This window comes from Pan troglodytes, chromosome 11 (assembly GCF_028858775.2).
Source record: "Pan troglodytes isolate AG18354 chromosome 11, NHGRI_mPanTro3-v2.0_pri, whole genome shotgun sequence".
NCBI lineage: Eukaryota > Metazoa > Chordata > Mammalia > Primates > Hominidae > Pan > Pan troglodytes.
Window position 1 is genome coordinate 10,959,663 of NC_072409.2, and position 25,244 is coordinate 10,984,906.

Genomic DNA, 25,244 nt, shown 5'->3' on the forward strand with positions numbered 1-25,244 from the left:
AAAACCTGTAATAACAATGATGGTTGCCAGGCGCGGTGGCTCATGCCTGTAATCCCAGCACTTTGGAAGGCCGAGGAGGGCAGATCACCTGAGGTCGGGAGTTCGAGACCAGCCTGACCAACATGGAGAAACCCCCATCTCTACTAAAAATACAAAACTAGCCGGGCATGGCGGCACATGCCTGTAATCCCAGCTACTCAAGAGGCTGAGGCAGGAGAATCTCTTGAGCCCGGGAGGCGGAGGTTGCAGTGAGCTGAGATCACGCCACTGCACTCCAGCCTGGGCAACAAGAGCGAAACTCCGTCTCAAAAAAACAAAACAAAACCAAAATGATGGTTATGAACTATGCTCCTCTGAGCGGGTGGACAGCACTTGGTACTTTTATTTTATTTTTGAGATGGACTCTTGCTCTGTCACCCAGGCTGGAGTGCCCGAGTAGCTGGGACTACAGGTGTGTGCCACCATGCCCGGCTAATTTTTATATTTTTAGTACAGATGGGGTTTTCACCACGTTGGCCAGGCTGGTCTCAAACTCCTGACCTCAAGTGATCTGCCTACCTCGGCCTCCCAAAGTGCTGGGATTACAGGCGTGAGCCACTGCGCCCAGCCTGAACATGATTCTTTTATTCTGCCATTCGATAACTCTTTGTTGAGTACTGTTCTAGGTGCTGGGAATACAGCAGTGAACAAACAATGCTGATAGCCACGGTGACAACAGGCGTAGCTGACATGTTCACAGTACCATGTGCCAGGCCATGCTGTGCACCTAAAGATGCCATCATTAATTCTCACAACTCCGGGAAGGAGATTCTACCTCCCAGGTGAGGGAGCTGAGGTTCAGGGTGATGAGTAACCTGCCCAGGGTGGGGCCAGGAATCAGACCCAGGCCTGTCTTGCTCCAGAGCCCGTGCTCAGAACAACGGAGCTGCTCAGTGAGGGCTGGCATAACATGGGGAGTGGGATCAGCACAGGCGTTTCCCAATCCCTGCTGGGCCTGACTGCCCTTTGGGGGCCCCTCCTGGACCTGGCCACGCCCACTGCTCCCTTCCGTCGTTGGCCCTCCCGGGCTGCAGCCCCTCTCTTCCAGCACCCAGGAGCCCGGATGGGCTGTGTTCTGCTGGGGCGGTGCTTCCTCCTTTGGTGGTGACCCCCAAGGCCTACAAGGGCAGGGGCACCAGCCATAGTACCTGGCTGCTACGGCACAGCGCCAAGGCACCATCTGCAAAGTAACCTGATGCGTAGGAGATGGCAGTAGGGCACCGTGAGGAACAGGCAGCTTCCTCTGATGGGCACAGGCACCACTTGGCTTGTTCAGGGCTCCAGAAGCAGCTGGTCTCTCTCTTCTAAACCTGCACAGGGCCCGGCCTAGGACGCAGCTCAGAGGGCGTCTGGTGCATTCACGGGGACACAGGAACGACTCGGTCTTTTCCACCCCAGATGGTGAGCCTGGCCTCTGTCCTCATTGCTTGGGTGCCCTCTGGGTCTAGAGGAGACACTCTCAAGGGGGCCTCTGCCATGCTGAAAATGTGCCAGTGTCAAACCCATCAGGAGACAGGGGACAGCTGGGCCACTCCTGCCAAAAGCTTATCAAACGGCCTGCCCTGGACATAGTGAGTCCTGTCTGGAGTGAATACTCATGGCTGTTCCCGAATACTCAACTACAAAGGCATTCGAAGAGCATTGCCTAGAAAAGTTTAAAAACCAGAAGTAATCCACATACTCAACAATAGGGGCCAAGCACAGCCTTGAGAAAGGACGTCAAGGAATAGTTTAATGACTTGAAAAGAATGTGCGGAAACAGGCTGCTCGAAAAGGGTATGCAGCATGTCACGTTTAAAAGGCGCATACACGAACAGCTATAAAGATGCATCACAATGTTTGGAAAATATGCATCAAAACCGCAGGAGAGGCTAGGCGCGGTGGCTCATGCCTGTAAAACCAGCACTTTCGGAGGCCAAGGCAGACAGATCGTTTGAGCCCAGGAGTTGGAGACCAGCCTGGGCAACATGGCGAAACCCCATCTCTACAAAAAATAAAAAAATTTGCCAGGCATGGTGGCACATGCCTGTAGTCCCAGCTACTCGGGAAGCTGAGGTGGGAGGATCGCTTGAGCCCAGGAAGTCAAGGCTGCAGTGAGCTGAGATTGCGCCACTGCACTCCAGCCTGGGCGACAGAGTGAGACCCTGTCTCAAACAAACAAACAAATAAAAAACGGCAGGAGATAACGCTTGGAAATGCAATTATTTTCCTTTGTACTTTCTAGTTTTTCTTTGATGAATAACTCTTACTTGAATAACAGGTGTTTCTAAAAATGGCAAGTCTGTTAAAGAAAAGCAAATGCCTGTGTGATGCTGAGCACAGAAGCCAAACACATACCAGGATTTCCCGAAGCTCTTCCTCTCGCTGCTGCTTCTCTTTGAGCAGCTGCTGGAGCAGGGAGCTGAGGGCCCAGCGCTGCTCCGAGATCATCTCCTGCGAACAAGAGCACACCCCACACCACCGTGAGCTGGCGGCAGCGCAGGAGTCCCGCGGTGGCAGGATGGAGAAGGGCCTGGCCTCCCGCTCACTCAGTTCTCTGCCCAGTGCCTCCAGGCTGCGTTGGGGGACAAAGCTAAGAGGCCCTTCTGCCCCCTTACCCTAAGCCCGCATCTCTCTTCCTTGTGGGGTTAAGTCAGGCATGGGATCCTGGTGACTGATGACAATGGGATGGTAAGAAACATCAAACAAAAGAAATGACAAGCCACAGGTGCCTGCCTTTGGTCTCCCAGACAACAGAGCACATGGGCAGAAGCAAATGGCGGGGAGCAGTGTGGGGCCCCACACAAATGGAGGTGCGTGCAAACCAGAGCCTGGGGTCCCTGCTTCACTCCTGCGCCTGCTCTTGGAAAACCCATGGGGGTCCCAACAGCCAGAGCCCTGCCACACTTGTGGGCAGGGACTAGGGCACCCGCCAGGCATGATGACCGCAGCTTCTCTGAGAGCAGTCCCAGTCCCCTCATCTCTGGAGATCATTTCAAGGCTCACAAAGGGCTTTCCCTTGCTAGCTCAGCCTTCTCCGATGGCCTGATGGCACAGGCTGTGCCTGGAGGACCGCTGCCATCTTATGGAGTAGGGGAAGAAGGCCTGGAGGGGCAGAGGCCTGTCTAAGGGCACACAGCACACCTGCGGTGCACCTGAGACCAGGGATCCAGATCCCAGACCCTTCACTGCACTGAGGAGTGCATGGGATGGCTTGAGACTTCTCCACTGAGAACAGACACAGGGACAGTGACAGACCAAAGGCTCTGCTCAAACTCCTGGCACAGGCACATGTCCTCACACACCATCCCATCCAGCCCTCCGTCTGCAGCTGGAGAGGCTGAGGTTCAGAGAGGGGAAAGGGCTGCCTCTCCTCCCCCACCTGACAAAGTTGCACAGCAGGGCTGTGCTGGGCCACACCCGGCTCCCAGGCATCCAGTCCAGGACGCCAGCTGCCAGTCCCTGCTGCCCTCTCATCTGTGTGCGCAGGACTCCCGGGCTGGAGCCCCAGAGATGCTGCCTGCAGGGAGTTACACAGATGCGGCTGGGCCCTCTCCTCCAGACAACCCGGGACACCCAAAAGCTCCAGCCCTGGAGGATGTGTGCCTGGGGGCCTAAAGCACGGCCTACAGAGAGAGACAGGAGCTCAGCGGCGGGCCCGCACCCAGCACAGGAGACACAGTGATGGAGATGAGCGGGGGAGCCTTGGCAATGAAACCCTCCTTCCTCTGACCCTCCTGCCTCGCAAGAGGCTGACCACCTCTAACCTTGGCCTGCACTGGGCCTTCTGGGGCTGGGGGTGTCCTCTGGTGTCACAGCCACAGAGGAGCTCTGCCCTCTGTCTGCTGGGGGAGCCCTTGACTCCCAGGGGCTGGTGAGCAGCTGCCAGAGGCTGGGAGGGAGCACCAGGTGGGGGTCTCCCCACGTGAAGGAGGGCAGGGGCAGGGAGCCCTACATACCTGGAGTGACTCTGTGTCCAGGGACTTCCTCTTTAACTCCAGCTGTGTCAGCTGCAATAACTCAGTTTCTATTAACTTAATCTAAACAGAAGACGAGACAGGGTTTTTTTTTACTCACATTAACCACAGTTCAGTTTTGTGCTGCTACTCTCTGGTGACCAAGTGGGTCTAAGAAGCCTTTCTGGGGAGGCTGGGGAGGCTCTGGAATGAGGGGAACCTGCGGGCCTGGGAACCTCGTCAAGGGGCTTGAACAAGAATTCGTTCCTTCATGGCCTCGCGTTCCTGGGGTCATGGACGTGCTTGTTGTGGCCAAAATTGTTTACCAAGAGGCCAGCACAGGATCTGTCCTAGAGTGGGATCGGGATAAAGGCTTGTGCAATGGAGAGGGGGCTTTCCTTGGGGATTCAGGCCAGAGTAAAGCACAGACAGAGCTATCACCCAGCCTCCTGCTGGTCAAGTTCTCTTGTCCCTCGCATCGCTGTTGCAGGGGAGAGCAGAGGGTAGTGGAAGTGACTGAGTAACAGTGGTAGTAGTAGCTGGTATGTCTTGAGCACCTACTATGTGCTAGGCCTGTGCTGCACACTTGATGTATCATATTTCATCAATTCTCTGGCTGCTAGGAGGTATTATTGCCTCCATTTTATAGACAAGAAAACTGAGGCTCAGAGAGGTTGTCACTTGCCCAAGGACACAGAGCAGGTAAGGGAGAGATCCCTTTCTCTGGGATGCCTCAGCTCAGGGTTTAAGGGCAACAGCTGACCTGGTCAAAACCATCTGCAGTGAGAATGTTGGGGGCCCTCGCATACTCTCCAGGGTGTGTCTAGGGGATTTTAGCCCTGGGCAGGGGTGGGGGTCAGACCCCATAGCCAGTACTTCTCTATCCTGTGCCCATGACCCTGTGACCCTCATCCCTAAGTCCCTATGACACCACCAACCCCTGGTCAGAGGAATGAGCTTCATGTCCGGCAATGTGGAATTGAAATTAAAGAGGGAAATTAAAAAGGTAAATTGGTCCAAAAAAAGAAAGAAAGAAAGAAAGAAAAATAGAGAAAGAAAGAAAAAAACCATGCAAAAATGCAAAATTCAGTGTGCTGAACATGATGCAGGAGTACTCCCATAGCCTGACGCTCACTTCAGCCCCAGCCCCAGCCCCACGCCACAGGCGGTGACCACCAAGCCATGTAGGTGGGCTTGCCCAAGGATAGCTTGAAGGTCAGCAGCCGGCCTGCGGGGGGTGGGGGGTATCTTGTCACATGAGGGAGGGTCTATGAGGAGGACCGCCTCCTCCTGGGCTGAGGTCACTTTTCAGCAGGCGTCAGGACCACGGTGGCTCACAGCTCCCCCTGCCCTCTTCTGGGGGAAATACTATATGCCCCCGAGACGCCTCTGTCTGTCTGAGCTGTAGGAGCGCTGGGGCCTGCGCCGGCTGCTTTTCCCAGTGGGGAAGTCCTGCCTGGAGCAGGGACAGCAGAGGCAGCTGGAGCAGTCAAAGCCACACATCAGCACCGGCCTCCCTGGCCCAGGCGTGGTGGAGACCCGCCTCGCTGGCAAGACCCTCGCCAGACCCCGGAATAGGAGGTCTCTAGACACCCTCCCAGCAGCCCCGACACAAGGCTGGGAGCAAAGGGAGGTTCTGAGGGCAAGGCCTCGACCTCTTGCTGGGCTAGCAAGCCAAGGAGCCGGGGTTCAAACCTCAACTGCTGCGACCTGCCGCCCTGGAGGGCCACTCTGCAAGTCTCTGAGAGAGCAGGTCCAGGGACCCCAGCCCCAGCGCTCACCTGGCCCCTGATCTGCCGATGCATCAGGTCTTTCTTCACCTGGAGTGCCTCGAACGCAGCCTTCTGCATCGCGCTCTGCAACACAGACCACCAGCCCTCAGCAGGAGCCGTGCCCACACTTTTCCCTGCAGCCCCATCCCTGTGAAAAGCAAAAGCTGTGTACAAAGCACCTTAATGGATGGGTTTTTTTTCTGAGAGAGGGAGAAGATTTCACCTCACTTGTGTAAACCTTAAGATGATACTAGGGGCTCACTTCGGGCAGCCTCTACTTGATGCACTTCCGGCATCACACCCTGAGTTTCCACCACAGTGGACCGTGGGGGTGCTTTTACTGCCCCACTTCGCAGATGGGGAGTGACACTCAGAGGCATGAATCAGCGGCGCTGGGACACACACCAAGCCTATCCAGCTCCCGAGCCCCACTTAACCACAAGGCAGATGCCTCCTCTGAGAAATGGAGAATTTTCCTCAGACAAGCTCCACAGATACTAAATCAAACCATTTTAGAACAGAGATTGAAATTAGGGAGAAAGGAGCAGGGTGGGATGACAAACACGCAGAGGACAGGGGAGAAAGGCGAGAGAAGAAGGGAGGCAGCGGCAAGACTCCCACGGGGCTGCAGGAAAGAGCTGAACAGGCCGGTGGCTCATGTCTGTAATCCCAGCACTCTGGGAGGCCGAGGCAGGAGGATTGCTTGAGCCCAGGAGTTTGAGACCAGCCTGGACAACATAGGGAAACTGTGTCTCTACAAAAAATAAAAAAAATTAGCTGGGCATGGTGGCCCTATAGTCTCCGCTACTCAGGAGGCAAAGGTGGGAGGATCGTTTGAGCTCAGGAGTTTGAGGCTGCAGTGAACTGTGATCATCACATCACTTCACTCATCCTGGGCAACAGAGCAAGACCTTGTCTTAAAAAAAAAGAAAAGAAAAAAAGGAAAATAAAAAGCTAAACAGGCCGGGCACGGTGTCTGATGCCTGTAAATCCAGCGCTTTGGGAGGCCGAGGTGGGTGGATCAGCTGAGGTCAGGAGTTCGAGACCAGCCTGGCCAACGTGGCAAAACCCCATCTCTACTAAAAATACAAAAATTAGTTGGGCGTGTTGGTGGGTGCCTGTAATCCTAGCTACTTGGGAGGCTGAGGCAGGAGAATCAGTTGAACCTGGGAGACAGAGGTTGCAGTGAGCCGAGATTGCACCACTGCACTCCAAACTGGGCAACAAGAGGGAAACTCCATCTCAAAAAAAGAAAACAAAAACGCTAAACAGAGTAATATGGACACCGAAGGGGAGGAGGTCACAGGGGCCCTTCGTTTCATCCACTCAAGAGCCCTGCCAGGCACCTCCTGAGCACCGCAGAGATGGAAGAGCAGATAGCAGCACAGCAGGTCTGGACATGAGAAGAGGCCAGAGGTCCCACAGCGTCCTCTGTGCCCTGACCTCCATGGTGTGGTCACCATCACCTCCTGCCACTTAAGTCCTTCCAATGGAGCCTCCTACACAGGATGGGGGTAGGAGCCTGCCAGAGAGCAGGTGGAGGTGCTTCTGTGGATTTTAGTGACCAGAAGACCATCCCCCGGGCCCCCCCTCAGCCTCTCTCCACCCCTCACCCTGATCACTTGTACACTTCTATGGTCACAAACCTCTGTGGTCCCACATGCTGTCTAGGAAGGGCTCCGTGTGGAGCTCTGCACTCTGCCCTGGCTCCTGAACCTCCCTCCTGAGCCCCCACCCTCAGGCTCTGGGCGAGGGCTCACCTCCTGCAGGATCTGGCTGATGGCTTTGTTCTGATCCATTTGCTGCCACGACAGAATCTGCTGGAATCGTTCATCCATTTCGGCCATGCTGCCAGAAAGACAGCAAATTCATTCATTCTTGGAATGTTTCCCGAGCACCTACTATGTGCCAGGCCCCTTGGAGGAGATCAAGATAACCCATTTCTTCAGTGGACCACACTCATGGAGTACCTGCTGGGAGCCGGGCCCTGGGTGGGCCACAGACACTGAGTCTGTCTGAATCCCATGGCCTGGAGGGAAGGGGATCGAGTTGGGAGCTGGGAGAGAGATGCTTCCAGGTCCTCTCACCCAACCCGCCACCAGAATCCCCTCCCCAGCACTCCCCGGAAGTGGATGCCTGCCTCTGCCCAGCCACCTCCATGGGTGGGGAGCTCCTGACTCCCATGGGTGGTGAGCCACCGAAGTATGACAAAGCTGTCCTTCCCGGCACTCTCACCCTGGGCAGGGAGCAAGGAGCAGCCCTTGATTTGGGCACAAGAACCTGCAGCCTCACGTATGTCTGTGCTTTGGCACCATCTTGGTTTTTTTTTGTTGTTTGTTTGAGACAGAGTCTTGCTCTGTCACCCGGGCTGGAGTGCAGTGGTGTGATCGTGGCTCACTGCAACCTCCACTTCCCAGGTTCAAGCAATTTTCCTGCCTCAGTCTCCCAAGTAGCTGGGATTACAGGCGCCCACTGCTACGTTTGGCTAATTTTTTGTATTTTTAGTAGAGACGGGGTTTTACCATGTTGGCCAGGCTGGTCTCAAACTCCCGACCTCAGGTGATCCACCCACCTCGGCCTCCCAAAGTGCTGGGAGTACAGACGTGAGCCACTGCGCCCAGCCACCATTTTGGCTTTGTTTATTTCATAATAATAACTATTTTTTCCCAGTGAGGTCCCTGCTTCACAACAATAGCAAATATTTATTGGACCTTTATGCACTAGAGATTATGCTCATCAACACTCATCAAATTCTCCACCAACTCTACAGGTAGGTACTATGATTTATCTGATAAGGAATTTGAAGCCCAAGGAAGGAAAGAGACTTGCCTGAGACCTCATGGTTAGTAAGCAGAAGTGGGACCTGGATCCAGGTCTGTTTGACCCCTGCGCTTGCAACTCCTAAGCACAGTGTCACATATCAGGAAAGGGGGGAGAAATTCCCACATCTGCAGGGACCCAGGGGAGGCCCGCACAGTCCAGGCGCCCTGGAGGGTGGCAGCAGTGCCAGCCACCTGCATGGGAGGAGAAACAGGGCATCCAGGGCTGCTGGCCTGTCCCTGTCTGGGGCTCCTGAGCACTGACTGAGTTTTCCCCACTGGCTCTGCTGGGCACCTGTGGAACCTCCAACAAACCCACAGTGCCCAGTGAGCACAGGGAGCCGGACCCCAGAGCAGCCATCAGCATGAAAGCAACCCCTTCACTTATCCTTCCAGGGCATCCCACCCCCAACCATGGGGGTCCTCAGACACTGATGAGTGTACCACAGTCAAGAGCACACCCCTCCCCTCTGCTGGGCTCAAATCCTGGCTCCGCCACCTGCTGGCTTGCTTCCTTGGGTGCGTTATACAGTTTCTCAGAACCTGAGTTGCGATTGTGAAATGGGGCTAATAACAATACAGTCCCTCCTAGAATCAATCAGCGAATGCGGTTCATCGCTTAGCCGAGTGCCTGCCACACAGGAAGTGCACAAGAAATGGGAATGACTGTTACCACTTTAACACAGCCCAACACTGAATCATGGATCCGGCTAGAAAACTCAGGAAGAGCAGCCATCACTTGCCCCTAACAGCAGAGCAGAGGCTGGGGTGGCCCAGGGCGGGAGGTTTAGTGCCCAGCTCTCATCCCACGGTCTTGGGCCCTGAGCCAGCTCCCCCAGCTCCCTCACCTGGGACTCCTCTTCCTTACCTTACCTGGAATAGGCCTGCTGGACCAAGTTCTGCCTCTGAGATTCGTAGGCCATCTGGATGAGCCGGTTCTTACAGCTCTCAGTCAGCATCTGCTGCATGGCAGCTGTGGGAACATGAGGTGGGGACAGCTGAGTGGAGTGGCTGCTCCTGGGGCGCCTGGGCAGGGAGGCAGCAGGGATTTCCACAGGAACTGAGGAACAGGCCTTGAGGCCTCACCTGGTTACCTACCTGATAGTTATCTTAAAAAAAAACCTTTGTTCCTTTTTGTTTTGTTTTGTTTTTTGAGATGCAGTCTCGCTCTGTCACCCAGGCTGGAGTGCAGTGGTGCGATCTCAGCTCACTGCAAGCTCTGCCTCCCAGGTTCCCGCCATTCTCCTCCTCAGCCTCCCGAGTAGCTGGGACTACAGACGCCCACCACCACGCCCGGCTAATTTTTTGTATTATTAATAGAGACAGGGTTTCACTGTGTTAGCCAGGATGGTCTCGATCTCTTGACCTCGTGATCCGCCCGCCTTGGCCTCCCAAAGTGCTGGGATTACAGGTGAGCCACTGCGCCCGGCCTGTTCTTTTTAACTATAAAAGCAACGTATGCTTGGAAGGCTAATTGTAAAACACTGAATAGCACATACATAACATCTCCTGTGATCTTGTCATCCAGAAATATTATTCCATTTTGATATATATATTCTTCTAGTCAATTTTTATGCATTTAGGAATTAAACAAATTAAAATAGGCCAGGCGTGGTGGCTTATGCCTGTAATCCCGGCACTTTGGGAAGCCAAGGCAGGTGGATCACCGGAGGTCAGGAGTTCGAGACCAGCCTGGCCAACATGGCGAAACTGTGTCTGTACTAAAAATACAAAAATTAGCTGGGCATGGTGGCAGTTGCCTGTAATCCCAGCTACTTGGGAGTCTGAGGCAGGAGAATCGCTTGAACCCGGGAGACAGAGGTTGCATGAGCTGAGATCATGCCACTGCACTCCAGCCTGGGCAACAGAGCAAGACCCTATCTCAAAAAAAAAAAAAAAAAAGAAAAATCAAAAAAAATAATTGAAAGAAACTAGAATAGATGTTTGTACACACACATTTGTAGCATTATTCATAAGAGTCAAAAAGTGGAAACAACCCACATTCCCATTGATAGATGAATGGATAAAGAAAATGTAGAGGCTGGACATGGCGGCTCACCTGTAATATAAGCACTTACGGGAGGCCAAGGTGGGAGGACTGCTTGAGCCCAGGAGTTTGAGACCAGCCTGGGCAACAGAGTGAGACCCTATCTCAAAAAAAAAAAAAAATTAGCCAGGTGAGGTGGCGTGTGTCTCTAGTCCCCACTACTTGGGAGGCTGTAGTGGGAGGATTGCTTGAGCCCAGGAGGTGGAGGCTGCAGTGAGCATGTTCACACCACTGCCCTCCAGCCTGGTGACAGAGCAAGGAAAAAAGAAAGAAAGAAAATGTGGCATATACAGGAAATGCAACATTATTTAGTATTAAAAAGGAAGAAAATTTTTCCCTGGTGGGCCAGTGTTTAGAAATAAAGAAACAGGAAAAAAAAAAAAAAAAGGGAAAGAAATTCAAACACATGCTATAACATGGATGAACCCGAGGACATTATGCTAAGTGAAATATGGTAGACACAAAAGGAGAAATATTGTATGATTCCACATATAGAAGGTACTTATAACACTCAAATCCATACACAGAAAGTAGAATGTTGATTCCCAGGGGCTGAGGGGAGGGGGGCACAGGGAGTTAGTGTTTACTAGGGACAGTTTCAGTTGAGGAAGATGAAAAAGTTCTGGCGATGGATGGTGGTGGCAGTTGTACAACAATAATGCCACAGAACTAATATATTTTAAAATGAAGACCAGGCGCGGTGGCTCACGCCTGTAATACCAGCACTTCAGGAGGTCGAGGCAGGTGATCACTTGAGGTCAGGAGTTCAAGAGCAGCCTGGCCAACATGGCAAAACCCCATCTCTACTAAAAATACAAAAATTAGCCTGGTGTGGTGGTGTGCATCTGTGATCCTAGCTACTCGGAGGCTGAGGCAGGAGAATCGCTTAAACCTGGGAGGCGGAGGTTGCAGTGAGCCAAGATCGCACCACTGTACTCCAGCCTGAGCAACAGAGCGAGACTTTGTCTTAAAACATAAATAAAATAAAATAAAGTGATTAAGATGGTAAAGTTTACATGATGCATATTTTACAATTAAAAAAATGAAAATGGTATCATCCCACTTCCCATTTTTATGAACACTCCCCCTGATAACATGCTAATGCGATGCTAATACTGCAGAGTGCCACAGCATATGGATCACCAACATTTATTTAAACAATCCTCTATTTGGGGGCATTTGGACTTTCTTTTTTTTTTTTTTTTTTTTGAGAAATGGTCTCGCTGTGTTACCCAGGCTGGAGTGCAGTAGTGTGATCACAGCTCACTGCAGCCTTGAACTCCTGGGCTCATGTGATCCTCCAGCCTCGGCTTCCTAAAGTGCTGGGATTACAGGCATGAGCCCCGACACCTGGCCCATTTCCTCCATTTTATAGCTAAGAAAACCGAGGCTTGGAAAAGTTGGGGAGCAGTAAGCAGTAATGTCCCTAAGGTCACATGGTGGGTGTCTGAACTGGGACTCTGCATCCACATCTAGGCTGACCCCAGAGCCTGTGCTCCATGGCAGGACTTGACTGCCCCTCTCGAGGGCTAACACTCAGGACCCTCCATGCATGGCCAACAGAGGGAGGGCCATCCACCCTGCCAGCCCAGCCAGCAGGCAGCGTGCTCACAAGCTCCCCATCCCAAAACTCACAGGCAACGTCACGTCGCCGCAGGTTCTCAGTCTCCTCCTGGGTTATGGACATCAACTGTTCCATTCTTATTCTAGAAAAAAATCCATCCATTCATTCAGCAAATTTAACATTTCCAACAGGGAATCCCAGCAGATGAACACCACCTCCTCCAGGAAGGCCTCCTCGATTTGGCAACCTACACCTAGATGGGCTCTCTGGATGCCTACCGCATCACAAGCAACCCTTGGGGCCCTCTGTTCGCCTTCAGCCTGTAGTTCGAGTATCTTGTGTAAAAAGATGGACGCTCCCTTAGAAAATGGGCAAAAAAAGCAAATAGCCAATGCTGAAATTCAAGTGATCAATAAACATCTGGAAAGATGCTTAACATTACTGGTAACTAAAGAAAGTAAAATCTTTTCACCTACTAGGTTGGTTGACAGTAAGAAAACTGGTAACTGTTGGTGATGGTGATGGTGGTGGAGAAATGGGCACTTTCCTACACTGCTGAGAGGAGTGTAAACTGGCAGAATGTTTTTGGGAAGGTAAGTTGGCACCTAGCAAAATGTCCTTTAAATATTTCCTTCACAAATAGTCACATGGCCGGGTGCGGTGGCTCACACCTGTAATCCCAGCACTTTGGGAGCCTGAGGCAGGCGGATGACTTGAGGTCAGGAGTTTGAGACCGGCCTGGCCAACATGGTGAAACTCCATCTCTACTAAAAATACAAAAATCAGCCGGACCTGGTGGTATGCGCCTATAATCCCAGCTACTCGGGATGCTGAGGCAGGAGAATCGCCTGAACCTGGGAGGTGGAGGTTGCAGTGAGCCGAGATCGTGCCACTGCACTCCAGCCTGGGTGACAGAGTGAGACTCCGTCTCAAAAAAAAAAAAAAAAAAAAAAAAAGATATACGAAAAATTCTGCTATAAATATAGCCTGTCACTTTTTCCATTAGCAATATGTTATGTTTTCCCTTAATGAGAAATATTATTCAATAAGACATTTAATGGCTGCAGGTTATTCCTCCATACATAATTTATGTAACTAAATAATTTTTCTTTCCAGAAATATAGATTTTTTTTCTGAATTTCTTTTTTTTTTTTAGCTGGAACCACAGGCGCCTGCCACCACTCCTGGCTAAGTTTTGATTTTTAGTAGAGACAGCGTTTTGCCATGTTGGCCAGGATGGTCTCAAACTCCTGACCTCAAGTGATCTGCCCACCTCGGCCTCCCAAAGTGCTGGGATTACAGATGTGAGCCACTGCGCCTGGCCTGAACTTTTTATACTAGGAATATAGTTGGACATTATATATCTAGCCTTATTCATGTCTCTGAATGTTTTTCAGAAGTGTACATATGTTTTAATGAACTTGAAGACAATGATTCTTTGTAATTAAATATCGTCTAAGGAGGTGAATCTCCTTATAGCTTTAGGGAAATGTCCTGGCATAATCCTCTGGAGAATCACAAGACATTCTCTCCTCAAAGCTGCCCTCCTTGGCCGGGAGCAGTGGCTCACGCCTGCAATCCCAGTACTTTGGGAGGCCGAGGCGGGCAGATCACGAGGTCAGGAGATCGAGACCATCCTGGTTAACACGGTGAAACCCTGTCTCTACTAAAATACAAAAAATTAGCTGGTGGTGGTATGCGCCTATAGTCCCAGCTACTCGGGAGGCTGAGGCAGGGGAATTGCTTGGACCTGGGCGGCGGGGGTTGCATTGAGCCGAGATTGTGCCACTGCACTCCAGCCTGGCGACAGTGCAGGACTCCGTCTCAAAAAAAAAAAAAAAAAAAAAAATGCTGCCCTCCCCTGGAAGAACACTTACCTTTCATTTTCCAGCGATTTCAAAATCTCGGAGCTTTTCTTTTGTCTGTGGAGAAAATCATAAAAGGTCCTGGCAGTCACCAGCAGGCCTGTTTCCTGTCTCACTGCGTTAGCTGTGCAGAGGGGCTTAGGAAATGGGCTGGGGTCACCTTGGCTCCACCACCTTGAAGCTCTGGGTTCTTAGCCAGTTACTGAAACCACTCAAGTCCCAGGTTTCCTCACCTATGAAATTAGAAGAATAAAAAAAACCCAGCCAGACACAGTGGCTCACATCTGTAATCCCAGCACTTTGGGAGGCTGAAGTGGATAGATCACTTGAGGTCAGGAGTTCGAGACCAGCCTGGTCAACATGGAGAAACCTTATCTCTACAAAAATTAGCCAGGCGTGGTGGCCCAAGCCTGTAGTCCCAGCTCCTTGGGAGGCTGAGGCAAGAGAATTGCTTGAACCTGGGAGAAGGAGGTTGCAGTGAGCCAAGAGCACACCACTGCACTCCAGCCTCAGTGACACAGCAAGACTCTGTCTCAAACAAAACAAAATGAAAACAACCCAGCTTCTTGGTGCATTTGTAAAGAGTTAATGAGGAAATAGATGTAACAAGCTTGGCACATAAGAAGCATCCAACAAATGACTGGTTTCCTGAACTCATGCAGGTACTTTTGAAACTGACAGGTGAGGGAGGAACGAGTGATTCAGGGTTAGAAAAAAGAGGCCTGGAAGTGGCAGGGCATATGGCTGGAGCCTGTTTCTGGAATCATCCTGCAATGGGCCCCCTCACTAGACTTCTCAGGCTTTTCTGGCGCCATGTCTCCCCAGCCCCATCAAGATCTGCTCTTACTAGCTCGTACCTCGCACAGGGTTTGTTAAGGCAAATCTCACTACAGGTGAACAGCTGACCTCAGTGCAACGGCTTACGCAGAACCCAAAATACTGGAGCAGGATGTGATCCCAACTATCTTGTCAAACCCACTCACTTTATAGATGGGAAGCTTGGGGCCCAGTGGGGAAACATTTGCCCGAGGCCGCAGGTCCAATCTGGTAGCAGTCTCATGCTAAGAAACCAGACTTTGTAATGACTGGGTCAGATTCTTTTCTCTCTACGCTGGTGCCAGTTGAAGCACCCAGACTGGATCCTGACAAGGGAAGCCCGGGACAGGGGCAGAGGCAGTGAGGGAGAAACACACTCCTCCCGGCTCCTCAGGGGACTGCACGGGGAAGGACTCTGGGGCTGGGGCCGAGGAGCAGAGCCCAACCTCTGATTGTCCTGCAGCAGCTTCTGGATCCGGCTGGAAATGTTCTGTTCCGTCTGCTTCAGCTGCTCCTGCAGCCGCTGCCGCTCTGCGTCGAGGTGGCGCTGGTGCTCACTCAGGCCCTGCTCCAGCCGGGACTGCTCCTGCAGCCGGAGGTAGGGGTCCTGAGCCCCTGGGACCCCCTCAGACGCCGTGAGGGGTACTGACTGGGGTTAAGAGGCTGGCTTTCCCACCCTGCCTTGCCAATCCTTTTTGTGTGACCTCGGGCCAGCTCCTCCCAGTAGGCTACAGTGTCCATCTGCACACAGGGAGGCTGGGCTGGGTGATCTGTAAGGGCCCTCCCAGGTGCTGGGGGACAGAAGGAAGTGACAGCTTCATCCCACTTCCTTTCCACATCCCAGGGACCTTGGCCCAAGCCAGGAGGCCACTGGCTGGGGGGTGCAGCCAGGCTGGACCCTAGCAGGCGGCTCACAAACCTCCTTGACCGTCTGAAGGATCTCATCCTTCTGGCTGCTGCTCTGCTGAAGGAGCTGGGCGTGCTCCCGCTGCCCCAGTTCCAGGCGCCGTTCAAACTCGAGTTTCTCCAGCATCTTCTGTTCCTGCAAGACACAGATCCTGGTGACTGTCAGCACAGGCCCTGGGGGAGTTAGGACACAGAAGTCGGGAGAATCCACCTCTCAACACTGACAGGGCAGGCTCCAGGTCTTCATGCTGAGCAACCCCCACTCTCCTCCAGGGCCCAACTGTAAGAAAACAAGCTGTTCACAGGAAGAGGCTAGTGGTCTAGAGCCCGGTGCTAGGCTCAACCCCTCTGAGCCTCAGTCTCTGCACCTGTCCCATGGATGCTCTACCACCCACCCGAGGCATGTGAGGATGCAGCAGACTGTGCGTGTAAGAGGAAGGCATTACTGTGACCTCTAATTCTGAGATGGGAAGAAGTCATTTTCCCAAATATTTTATGAGTTGAGTTGAGATCTTTAATGAGAAAAGAGTGACAGAAGGGTAAAGGCATTTTCTTACCTTCCTCTTCTCATAGTCTGAGAACCTGTTCTGGGAGGAAAAAAAGACAGTGGTCAAGAGAGGGTGGCAGCAGTGGTTCTCCCTGGCATGGGCACCAGGAACCCCCGGGTGGCCTGATGTTATACAAACTCTGGCCCACCCCAGACCACTGCCTCAGAATGGTGGGGTCGGGGGATGAGGGGATCCGTATTGATCAAGGGCACCAGGTGGTTCCAGTGGACACCTGATGAGAACCCCTGGGCTGTCACTGTGTGCATGGCACCGTAGGAGGGGGCTCTTCAAGACAGTTCTGGGATGCAGCCCTGAGCAGGGATGGTGGTCTGAAGAGCAGAGCAGGAAATGGGATATCTGATGCCCATGGATATCTGCGTAACACACCTACAGCACCCGGTTCCAGTCCACCAAAATACTCACAGTGCACAAAGGTGTGGGTACAACTTCCTGCAGAATTATTCAAAAGAGCAAAAACACTGGAAATAACTCATACATCTATCAACATCTGTCCGTAAGTCATGGTGCATCCATACAGTGGACTATTACACAACCGCCAATGGGGCGAATGTGTGAGATCCCTCACCTGTGTGTAGCATGATTCTACTTTTGCAAAAACATCATCAAGAAAACTCAACTCTGAGCATATGTGTGAAGGTATTGAGTCAAAGGTCAAGAAGGATAGTCATTAATCAGTTAACGATGACTACCTCCAGGCAACGGGAGTGCAGGGTGGAAGGGTTGACATTCACTTGGTTTGTAATTGTCTGTATTGTTTAAATTTATAACAAGGAGCAGGTATTAAACATCAATAATGTAATGTGATTATTGGTGTTTAATTAATTTATTTATTATTGATGTAATTAAACAGCAATACATACATACACAAGAGTTAGGTTCTTCTTTTTTTTTTTTTTTTTTTGAGACGGAGTTTCACTCTTGTTGCCCAGGCTGGAGTGCAATAATGGCACAATCTTGGCTCACTGCAACCTCCACCTCCTGGGTTCAAGCAATTCTCCTGCCTCAGCCTCCTGAGTAGCTGGGATTACAGGCACCCACCACCACACCCGGCTGATTTTCTGTATTTTTAGTAGAGACAGGGTTTCACCATATTGGCCAAGCTGGTCTCGAACTCCTGACCTCAGGTGATCCATTTGCCTCGGCCTCCCAAAGTGCTGGGATTATAGGCATGAGTCACTGCGCCCGGCCCACACAAGTTTTTTCTTTGCGATGGAGTCTCACTCTTGCCCACGCTGGAGTGCAGTGGCACAATCTCAGCTCACTGTAGCCACGACCTCCTGGGCTCTAGTGATCCTCCCACCTCAGCCTCCTAAGTTGCTGAGACTGCAGGCACGCACCACCATGCCTGGCTAATTTTTTGTATTTTTGGTAGAGACAAGGTCTTGCTATGTTACCCAGGATGGTCTCAAACTCCTGAGCTCAAGCATCCACCCGACTCGGCCTCCCAAAGTGCTGGGATTATAGGCATGAGCCACTGCGCCTGGCACACAGGTATTTTTTGAATGGTCCTTCTATTTAGTTATCCTGTTTTGAGAACAGGATCAGTCTCTGAATTATAAAAGCAGCAACCTATAAATAGGATTTTGCCTATACTAATGGTAGGAATTTTTAAAATTAATCTTCAATTATACAGATAACATCTCAATATATTCTCCTTGTAAAAGTTTGAAACATGGTATAAAAAACTAAAGCACCTACTGACCACTCCAGCCTAACCCTGGTTCCCCTCCCACCCCACACCTCCTGTCAGGTGTAACTGTCATTATCAGGCCCAAGGCATGCATCTGTACATATATAATTTGTGCCTTTGGGAAAGAAATATATTTGTATTTGTGTGCATATATAAACTTTTTTTTAATCAAGTATAATCTATTTACTCTAATTCACCCAATGTTAGTGAACAATTCTATGAATCTTTATATATGCATAGAGTTCTGTAACCTCTAAACACAATTAAGATAGAAAACAATTCTGGCTGGGCGCGGTGGCTCATGCCTGTAATCCCAGCACTTTGGGAGGCTGAGACAAGTGGATCACTTGAGTTCAGGAGTTCGAGACCAGACTGGCCAGCATGGTGAAACCCCATCTCTACTAACAAAATGCAAAACTTAGCCAGGCGTGGTGGCAGGTGCCTGTAATCCCAGCTACTCGGGAGGCTAAGGCAGGAGAATTGCTTGAACCTGAGAGGCAGAGGTTGCAGTGAGCTGAGATCATGCCAGTGCACTCCAGCCTAGTGTGACAGAGTGAGACTCTGTCTCAAAAAGAAAAAAGAAAACAATTCCATCACCCTCGAAAATTCGCTCATGCCACTTCATCATCAAATCCTCTTCCCACTCCAGCCACTGGCAACTACCTGTCTGTTTCCTTTTTTTGTTTTGAGTTTTCTTTTTCTTTCTTTTTTGAGATAGGGTCTAGTTCTGTTACTCAGGATGGGGTGCAGTGGTGTAATCTTGGCTCACTGCAAACTCCAACCTCCTGGGCTTAAGCCATCCTCCCACCTTAGCCTCCCTAGTAGCTGGGACCACAGGCACGTGCCACTATGCCTGGCTAATTTTTTTGTATTTTTTTGTAGAGACAGGGTCTCGCCACATTGCCCAGGCTGGTGTTGATTGAGTTTTCTTTTTAAACATAAGAATGGAAATAGACTAGCCCATCCTGTTCTGCAATCTGCCCTTTTCACTAATCCATGCGTCCCAGCGAGCCGAGGCTCAAATGCTCCATCTCATGGTGTGCACATGACCCAGGGGCAGTGCCTTCTCACTGACAAACATTTGGGGGGCATCCAATACTACAAATAAGGCTGCAATAAACACTCCTGCAAATGTCTCCTCATGCAAGCATTTATCTTGGGTATACATTGAGAAGCGGAACTTCTGGATCACGGGCTGTGCCCATGAAAATTTTTGACATCTGGCAGGTGTGGTGGCTCACACCTGTAATCCCAGCACTTTGGGAGGCCGAGGTGGGCAGATCACTTGAGGTCAGGAGTTCGTGACCAGCCTGGCCAACATGGTGAAACCCCGTCTCTACTAAAAATACAAAATTAGCCGGGCATGGTGGCGCATCCCTGTAATCCCAGCTACTCGGGAGGCTGAGGCAGGAGAATCGCTTGAACCCGGGAGATGGAGGTTGCAGTGAGCCAAGATTGCACCACTGCACTCCAGCCTGGGCAACAGAGTGAGACTCCATCTCAAAAAATAAATAAATAAATAAATAAAATCTTTTTTGACACCTACTGTCAAATTATCCTCCAAAGTTGTGATACCAATTTTCACTCCCAAGAGCAGTTTATGAGGACACCTGTTTTCCCATACTCTGGCCAACAGAAATTGTCATGTCAAAATGTGTGCCAATCTTGAGGAAGGAAATGGTATTTCAATGTTGTTTTAACTTAACATGCCTCTCCTCTGATTACCAGCAAAGTTGGCATTTTTAAATGTTTGTTTGTTTGTTTGTTTGAGATGGAGTCTCATTCTGTCACCTGGACAGGCTGGAGTGCAGTGGCGCAATCTCAGCTCACTGCAACCTCTGCCTCCTGGATTCAAGTGATTCTTGTGCCTCAGCCTCCCGAGTAGCTGGGATTACAGGTGCACGCCTCCATGCCTGGCTAAGTTTTGCATTTTCAGTAGAGACAGGGTTTTACTACGTTGGCCAAGCTGGTCTCAAACTCCTGGCCTCAAGTGATCCACCTGCCTCGGCCTCCCAATATTTTTTCTATTGTGATGGTTTTCTTCTTACTGATTGGAAAGAGTTCTTTCTCTGCTCAATCTACGAATCCTTTAGCCAGTGACTGTGTTGCAAATATTTTCTGAGAATGTGAACTGGCACAATTTTCACATACAGCCTTCTCCTCCCTCTCTAATTCTTGCTGAACTGTAAAATAATAATAATAATAATAATCGTAATAATATCCCAAATGCATTCCCAGCAGCAGTGGAAAATGGGAAAGGGTGGCATCTAGGAACCAGAGATTAAGAGTCAGTGGAAGATATGAAGCCAAATGCCCGGCAGCTGGTACTCCTGCCCAGTGATGGCCTCCCCCATCTACCAGCCAGCAGAGGACCCTGGATCATGAGCCTTGGGGATGGCGGCAGAGGGGGCATGCAGGCTAATGTGGCAAACCCTTTGAGCTTCCTCCTCTGTGTCGTCCTGTGCTAGCTTGTCGCCAGGACCTGACAGGGCCAGCCTGTCACTGGTGCTCACACATGTGCCTGTCTGACTCCTTCACTAGACCCAGAGCATGGTGGGTGTGTGTCCCAGACAGTGAGTAGCATTTGGTCCAGAAGTATTTGCTGAGAGATAGCAATGAACATTACAGACACAATCCCTATTCTCACAAAGCTTCATCCAGCAGGGGAGACAGACATGAGACAGATCATTTCCCATAGAGTTCCTCATCAATTTAGCGCTGTGATAAGTGCTACCAAGGAACTGTGCAGGGCACTCTGAGAACACACAACAGGAGACCTGACCTCGACTGGAGCTTCTCAGAGGATGTAATGTTTAAACTGAGAACTGAAGGAGGCTGAGCAGGGTGGCTCATGCCTATAATCCCAGCACTTTGGGAGTCTGAGGTGGGAGGATCACTTAAGCCCGGGAGGTTAAGGCTGCAGTGAGCTATGATCACACCACTGCACTCCAGCCTGGGTGATGGAGCAAGACCCTGTCTCAAAAAAAGGAAAAAAAAAAAAAGAACTGAAGGATAAGACAAGTGAGTGGGGAGATTCCAGACAGATGGAGCTGCTTGTTCAAAGGCCCTGAAGAGGGAAGGATCATGGTTAGTTCAGGGAACAGACAGCAGCAGGGCACAGCTTGTGCTTGGCAAGCTGGTGGGGTGAGGCTGCCACAGCAGGCCTTGAAAAAGCAGTTCAACTCGTCAGGAGGCCAGTTCTAGTTCTATGGAGGAATCTGGGAGCTGCAGCTCTGAACCACCGCCCCCTTCCATTCCCAGCTCCCTCAACACACACACACGCACACGCACACACACACATGTATGCGTGCAGCAGGCTGGCTTGTCTTACCTGCCACTCTAACTCCTCCCTTGAGAATCTGTCCGTGGGCCCATCAGGGCTGTCCCGAGAGTTCTCGGTTCCATCTTGCTCCAGAACTGGCAGCAAGTACTGAGAAGGGGGGTAGTATTCCAGCCCTGACTCTGTAAGAGAGGGGACACAAGCTGACCAGGAGGGAGGAGACAGCTGAGGTACCCAGAGACACCCGCTCCCACTGCCAGGGCAGCCGGCCCCACCCTGACTCAGCCACTGCTCTCCTCTTCCCTAGCCTGGGCGCTCCGTGTTTTTCACCGGTCCTAGCCCTGGGCCTGGAATGTGGCAGGTGCTCAGTAAACGTCAGTGGAGTGAGTCAATGGGTACTGGCTACCCCTTACACCTCTTACCATCCAAGTGAGAATGAAGTGATGAAAAAGCCTGAGATAAGAAGTGAAACCTGCGTCCTAGATCCAGCTCTACCAATAATTCCCTGAATGTGAGACCTTGGGCAAGATGCTTTCCTTCTCTGGCCATGTGTAGTTTTGCCTGTAAAATTTCAAAGGGTTCATACCTTAGACTCACTTCCTATTTGGCTGTTTGTCTTTTTCCTGTTGATTTGTAGGTGCTCTTTATATATTGTAGTTAATAACCTTAGGTCTATAATATGTTGTAACTATCTTCTTCCAGGTGGTAACTGGTCTTTTAACTTTGATGATGGTGTCCTTCCGGGGTAAACAAGTTGTAAGTTTTGATGTACTCAAAGTTATCTTTTTTCCCCTCATGGGAAGGATACAGTCACGTCACAAGAAATACTAAAAATGGGCAGGAGACGTACGAAAAATATTCACAGAATCAAGGAAGTGACATTAGAATAATAATGGGCTCTCTTGTTATCCATCCGATTAGCAGACTCTTTAATAAAATACTTCGTGTTACGCAGGTTGTGAAGGGGGAGAGAGGTCCTCCCAGCCACTCCTCATGGGATGGAGACTGATGGGACCTCTTCCCAGGCACCCTAGGGCGCTCGTGCCCTCTCACCCACCCTAGGGGAAAGTGCACATGGTGACAGAGAGGTGTCAGTTCAAATGTTCAGAACAGCAGGAAACTGGAAATGCCTTCCAACAGGGATGGCTACGAAGCTACAGGTGCCACCACATGAAATCCTGTGACCAGTTTAAGGGGACATTCAAACCATACTATGAGACAGGAAAATACCCAAGACTTTTCTTGACAGAAAAAAAAAGCAAGGCATAGAATCACATCATATGATACCTTTTATGGTTTCTTTAATGTTTATTTTTATTTTTATTTATTTATTTATTTATTGAGATGGAGTCTTGCTCTGTCACCCAGGCTGGAGTGCAGTGGCATGATCTCTGCTCACTGCAACCTCCGCCTCCTGGGTTCAAGCCATTCTCCTGCCTCAGCCTCCTGAGTAGCTGGGATTATAGGCATGCGCCACTACACCCAGCTAATTTTGTATTTTTAGTAGAGACAGGGTTTCCGCATGTTGGTAAAGGTGGTCTCGAACTCCTGACCTCAGGGGATCCGCCAGCCTTGGTCTCCCAAAGTTATGGGATTATAGGTGTGAGTCACCACGCCCAGCCTCTTTAATGTTTTCAAAAAGGTCAAAAAACAAATTTTACATATATATATATATACACACTTCTACATAGTTTAGGTAAATTGAAAAATTATTTCTTGGCCAGGCATGGTGTCTCACGCCTGTAATCCCAGCATTTTGGGAGGCTGAGGCGGGTGGATCACGAGGTAAGGAGTTCGAGACCAGCCTGACCAACATGGTGAAACCCCGTCTCTACTAAAAATACAAAAATTAGCCAGGCGTGGTGGTGGGCGCCTGTAATCCCAGCTACTCAGGAGGCTGAGGCAGGAGAATCGCTTAAACCCAGGAGGCAGAGGTTGCAGTGAGCCAAGATTGCGCCACCGCACTCCAGCCTGGGTGACAGTGAGACTCTGTCTCAAAAAAAAAAAATTATTTCTTGCAGGGCGTGGTGGCTCACACTTGTAATGCCAGCACTTCGGGAGGCCGAGGTGGGTGGATCACCTTAGGTCAAGAGTATGAGACCAGCCTGGTCAACATGGCGAAACCCTGTCTTTACTAAAAATACAAAAATTAGCCAGGCGTGGTGGCTAATTGTTCTTTTTTCTTTTTTTTTTGAGATGGAGTCTTGCTCTGTCGCCCAGGCTGGAGTGCAGTGGCGAGATCTCAGCTCACTGCAGCCTCTGCCTCATGGGTTCAAGCGATTCTCCTGCCTCAGCCTCCTGAGTAGCTGGGATTACAGGCATGCATCACCACGCCTGGCTAGTCTTTGTATTTTTAGTAAAGATGGCGTTTCTCCATGTTGGTCAGGCTGGTCTCGAACTCCCGACCTCAGGTGATCCACCCACCTCGACCTCCTAAAGTGCTGGGATTACAGGCGTGAGCCACCGCGCCCAGCCCAAAATCTTTTTTTTTTTTTTTTTTTTTTTTTTTTTTTATAACACAAGGTCTCTCTCTGTCACCCAGGCTGGAGTGCAGTGGCACAATCTTGGCTCACTGCAACCTCCACTTCTTAGGCTCAAGCAATCCTCCCACCTAAGACTCCCGAGCAGCTGGCACTACAGGTATGCCACCAAGCTGGGCTAATTTTTGCACTTTTTGTAGAGATGAAGTTTTGCCATGTTGCCCATGTTGAACTCCTGGGCTCAAGCGATCCACCCGCCTTGGCCTCCCAAAATGTTGGGATTACAGGCGTAAGCCACCTTGTTCGGCCCCAAAATCTTTTTAAAGAAAATAAAGGCTTTTGTCTAGCTAGCTCAGCCATTGGCCAGGGTGTATATTGGAATCACCTGTTGCTTGAAGACTCTAATTTGCATATGTGTGGCCTGGTGGCTATGATCGCAGCCACCCCCCTCCACTTTCTTTTAAAGTAAAATATAACATACATACAGAAAAGAGCACAAAATCTTTCTCTCCCTTTTTTTAAGATTAGTCAAGTGCAGCGGTGAGAAGAGGAGAAAGAGTGGAACAAGGACTTAAATCTGTAACTGACTGTGAGCAATCAATTGAGATAACTCACTGCCTTTGGGCCGAGAGCACAGAATCTTCATGCAGAGCTTGATGAATGTTTAAAGGTGAACACACTCTCATGACCAGGAACCAGTGCTGGTTCAAAGCTCTGTGGTGACTGATACGAGCACATATTCCTTTGTGTCTGGCTCCTCACACTCCACATTGTTTGTGAGACTCATCCAGGTTGTTGAAAGGAGCAGTGGCTCATTCTTTCCACTTGCCGTGTGGTATCCACACATTGAGTATAAAACAGTTTAGTTATCCATTCTACTACTAATGGACATTAAAGCTGTTTCCAGTTTGGACTGGCATAAATAGTGCTGCTATGAACATCTTTGCACATGGCTTTTGGCATTTATTCATATGCATTTCCATTGGGCATTGATATGGTCTGGCTCTGTGTCCCCACCTCAATCTCTGAATTGTAATCCCCATGTGTTGGGGGCGGGACCTCGTGGGAGGTGATTAGATCATGGGAGCAGTTCCCCCATGCTATTCTTATGGTGGTGGGTGAGTTCTCACGAGATCTGATGGTTTTATAAGGGGCTTCCCTCTTCACTTGGCACTAATTCTCTCTCCTGCTGCCCTGTGAAGAGGTGCCTTCCACCATGACTGTAAGTTTCCTGAGGCCTCCCGGCCATGTGAAACTGTGAGTCAATTAAACTTCTTTTCTTTATAAAGAATTTCTTCATAGCAGTGTGAGAACAGACTAATACAGGCGTGTACCTAGGAATGGAACTCATGGGCCATAGGATATTTGAATGTTCAGCTTGAGTAGATATTGAGAATAATTTTTAAGGTAATTTTCACTTTACATTCCCACCTGCAGTATATGGAAGTTCCTGTTGCTCCAC

General features: G+C 50.4%; 1 protein-coding gene across 18 annotated transcripts in view; it reads right to left on the minus strand.

Moving 5' to 3' along the window:
- The window catches only part of LRSAM1 (leucine rich repeat and sterile alpha motif containing 1), a 51,779-nt gene that overhangs the window by 8,244 nt on the left and 18,291 nt on the right, over window positions 1-25,244 (minus strand). For 15 of the 18 annotated variants that reach the window (XR_010148839.1, XR_010148838.1, XR_010148840.1 and 12 more), the window contains 11 exons: window positions 21,354-21,484; window positions 16,321-16,350; window positions 15,777-15,899; window positions 15,304-15,443; window positions 14,054-14,098; window positions 12,248-12,318; window positions 9,439-9,538; window positions 7,507-7,594; window positions 5,756-5,830; window positions 3,978-4,058; window positions 2,377-2,472 (listed from right to left, as the gene is read on the minus strand). Coding sequence is in view for 14 of the 18 variants with exons in the window: in XM_001149463.6 (XP_001149463.1) it covers window positions 2,377-2,472; window positions 3,978-4,058; window positions 5,756-5,830; window positions 7,507-7,594; window positions 9,439-9,538; window positions 12,248-12,318; window positions 14,054-14,098; window positions 15,304-15,443; window positions 15,777-15,899; window positions 16,321-16,350; window positions 21,354-21,484 (980 nt within the window). In the remaining 4 variants the exon portion in view is untranslated. Of the gene's footprint in view, window positions 1-1,232; window positions 1,519-2,376; window positions 2,473-3,977; window positions 4,059-5,755; window positions 5,831-7,506; window positions 7,595-9,438; window positions 9,539-12,247; window positions 12,319-14,053; window positions 14,099-15,303; window positions 15,444-15,776; window positions 15,900-16,320; window positions 16,351-21,353; window positions 21,485-25,244 lie in introns of those variants that run through there. The other 3 variants (XM_063788250.1, XM_054659104.2, XM_063788245.1) reach the window with 3 other exon arrangements.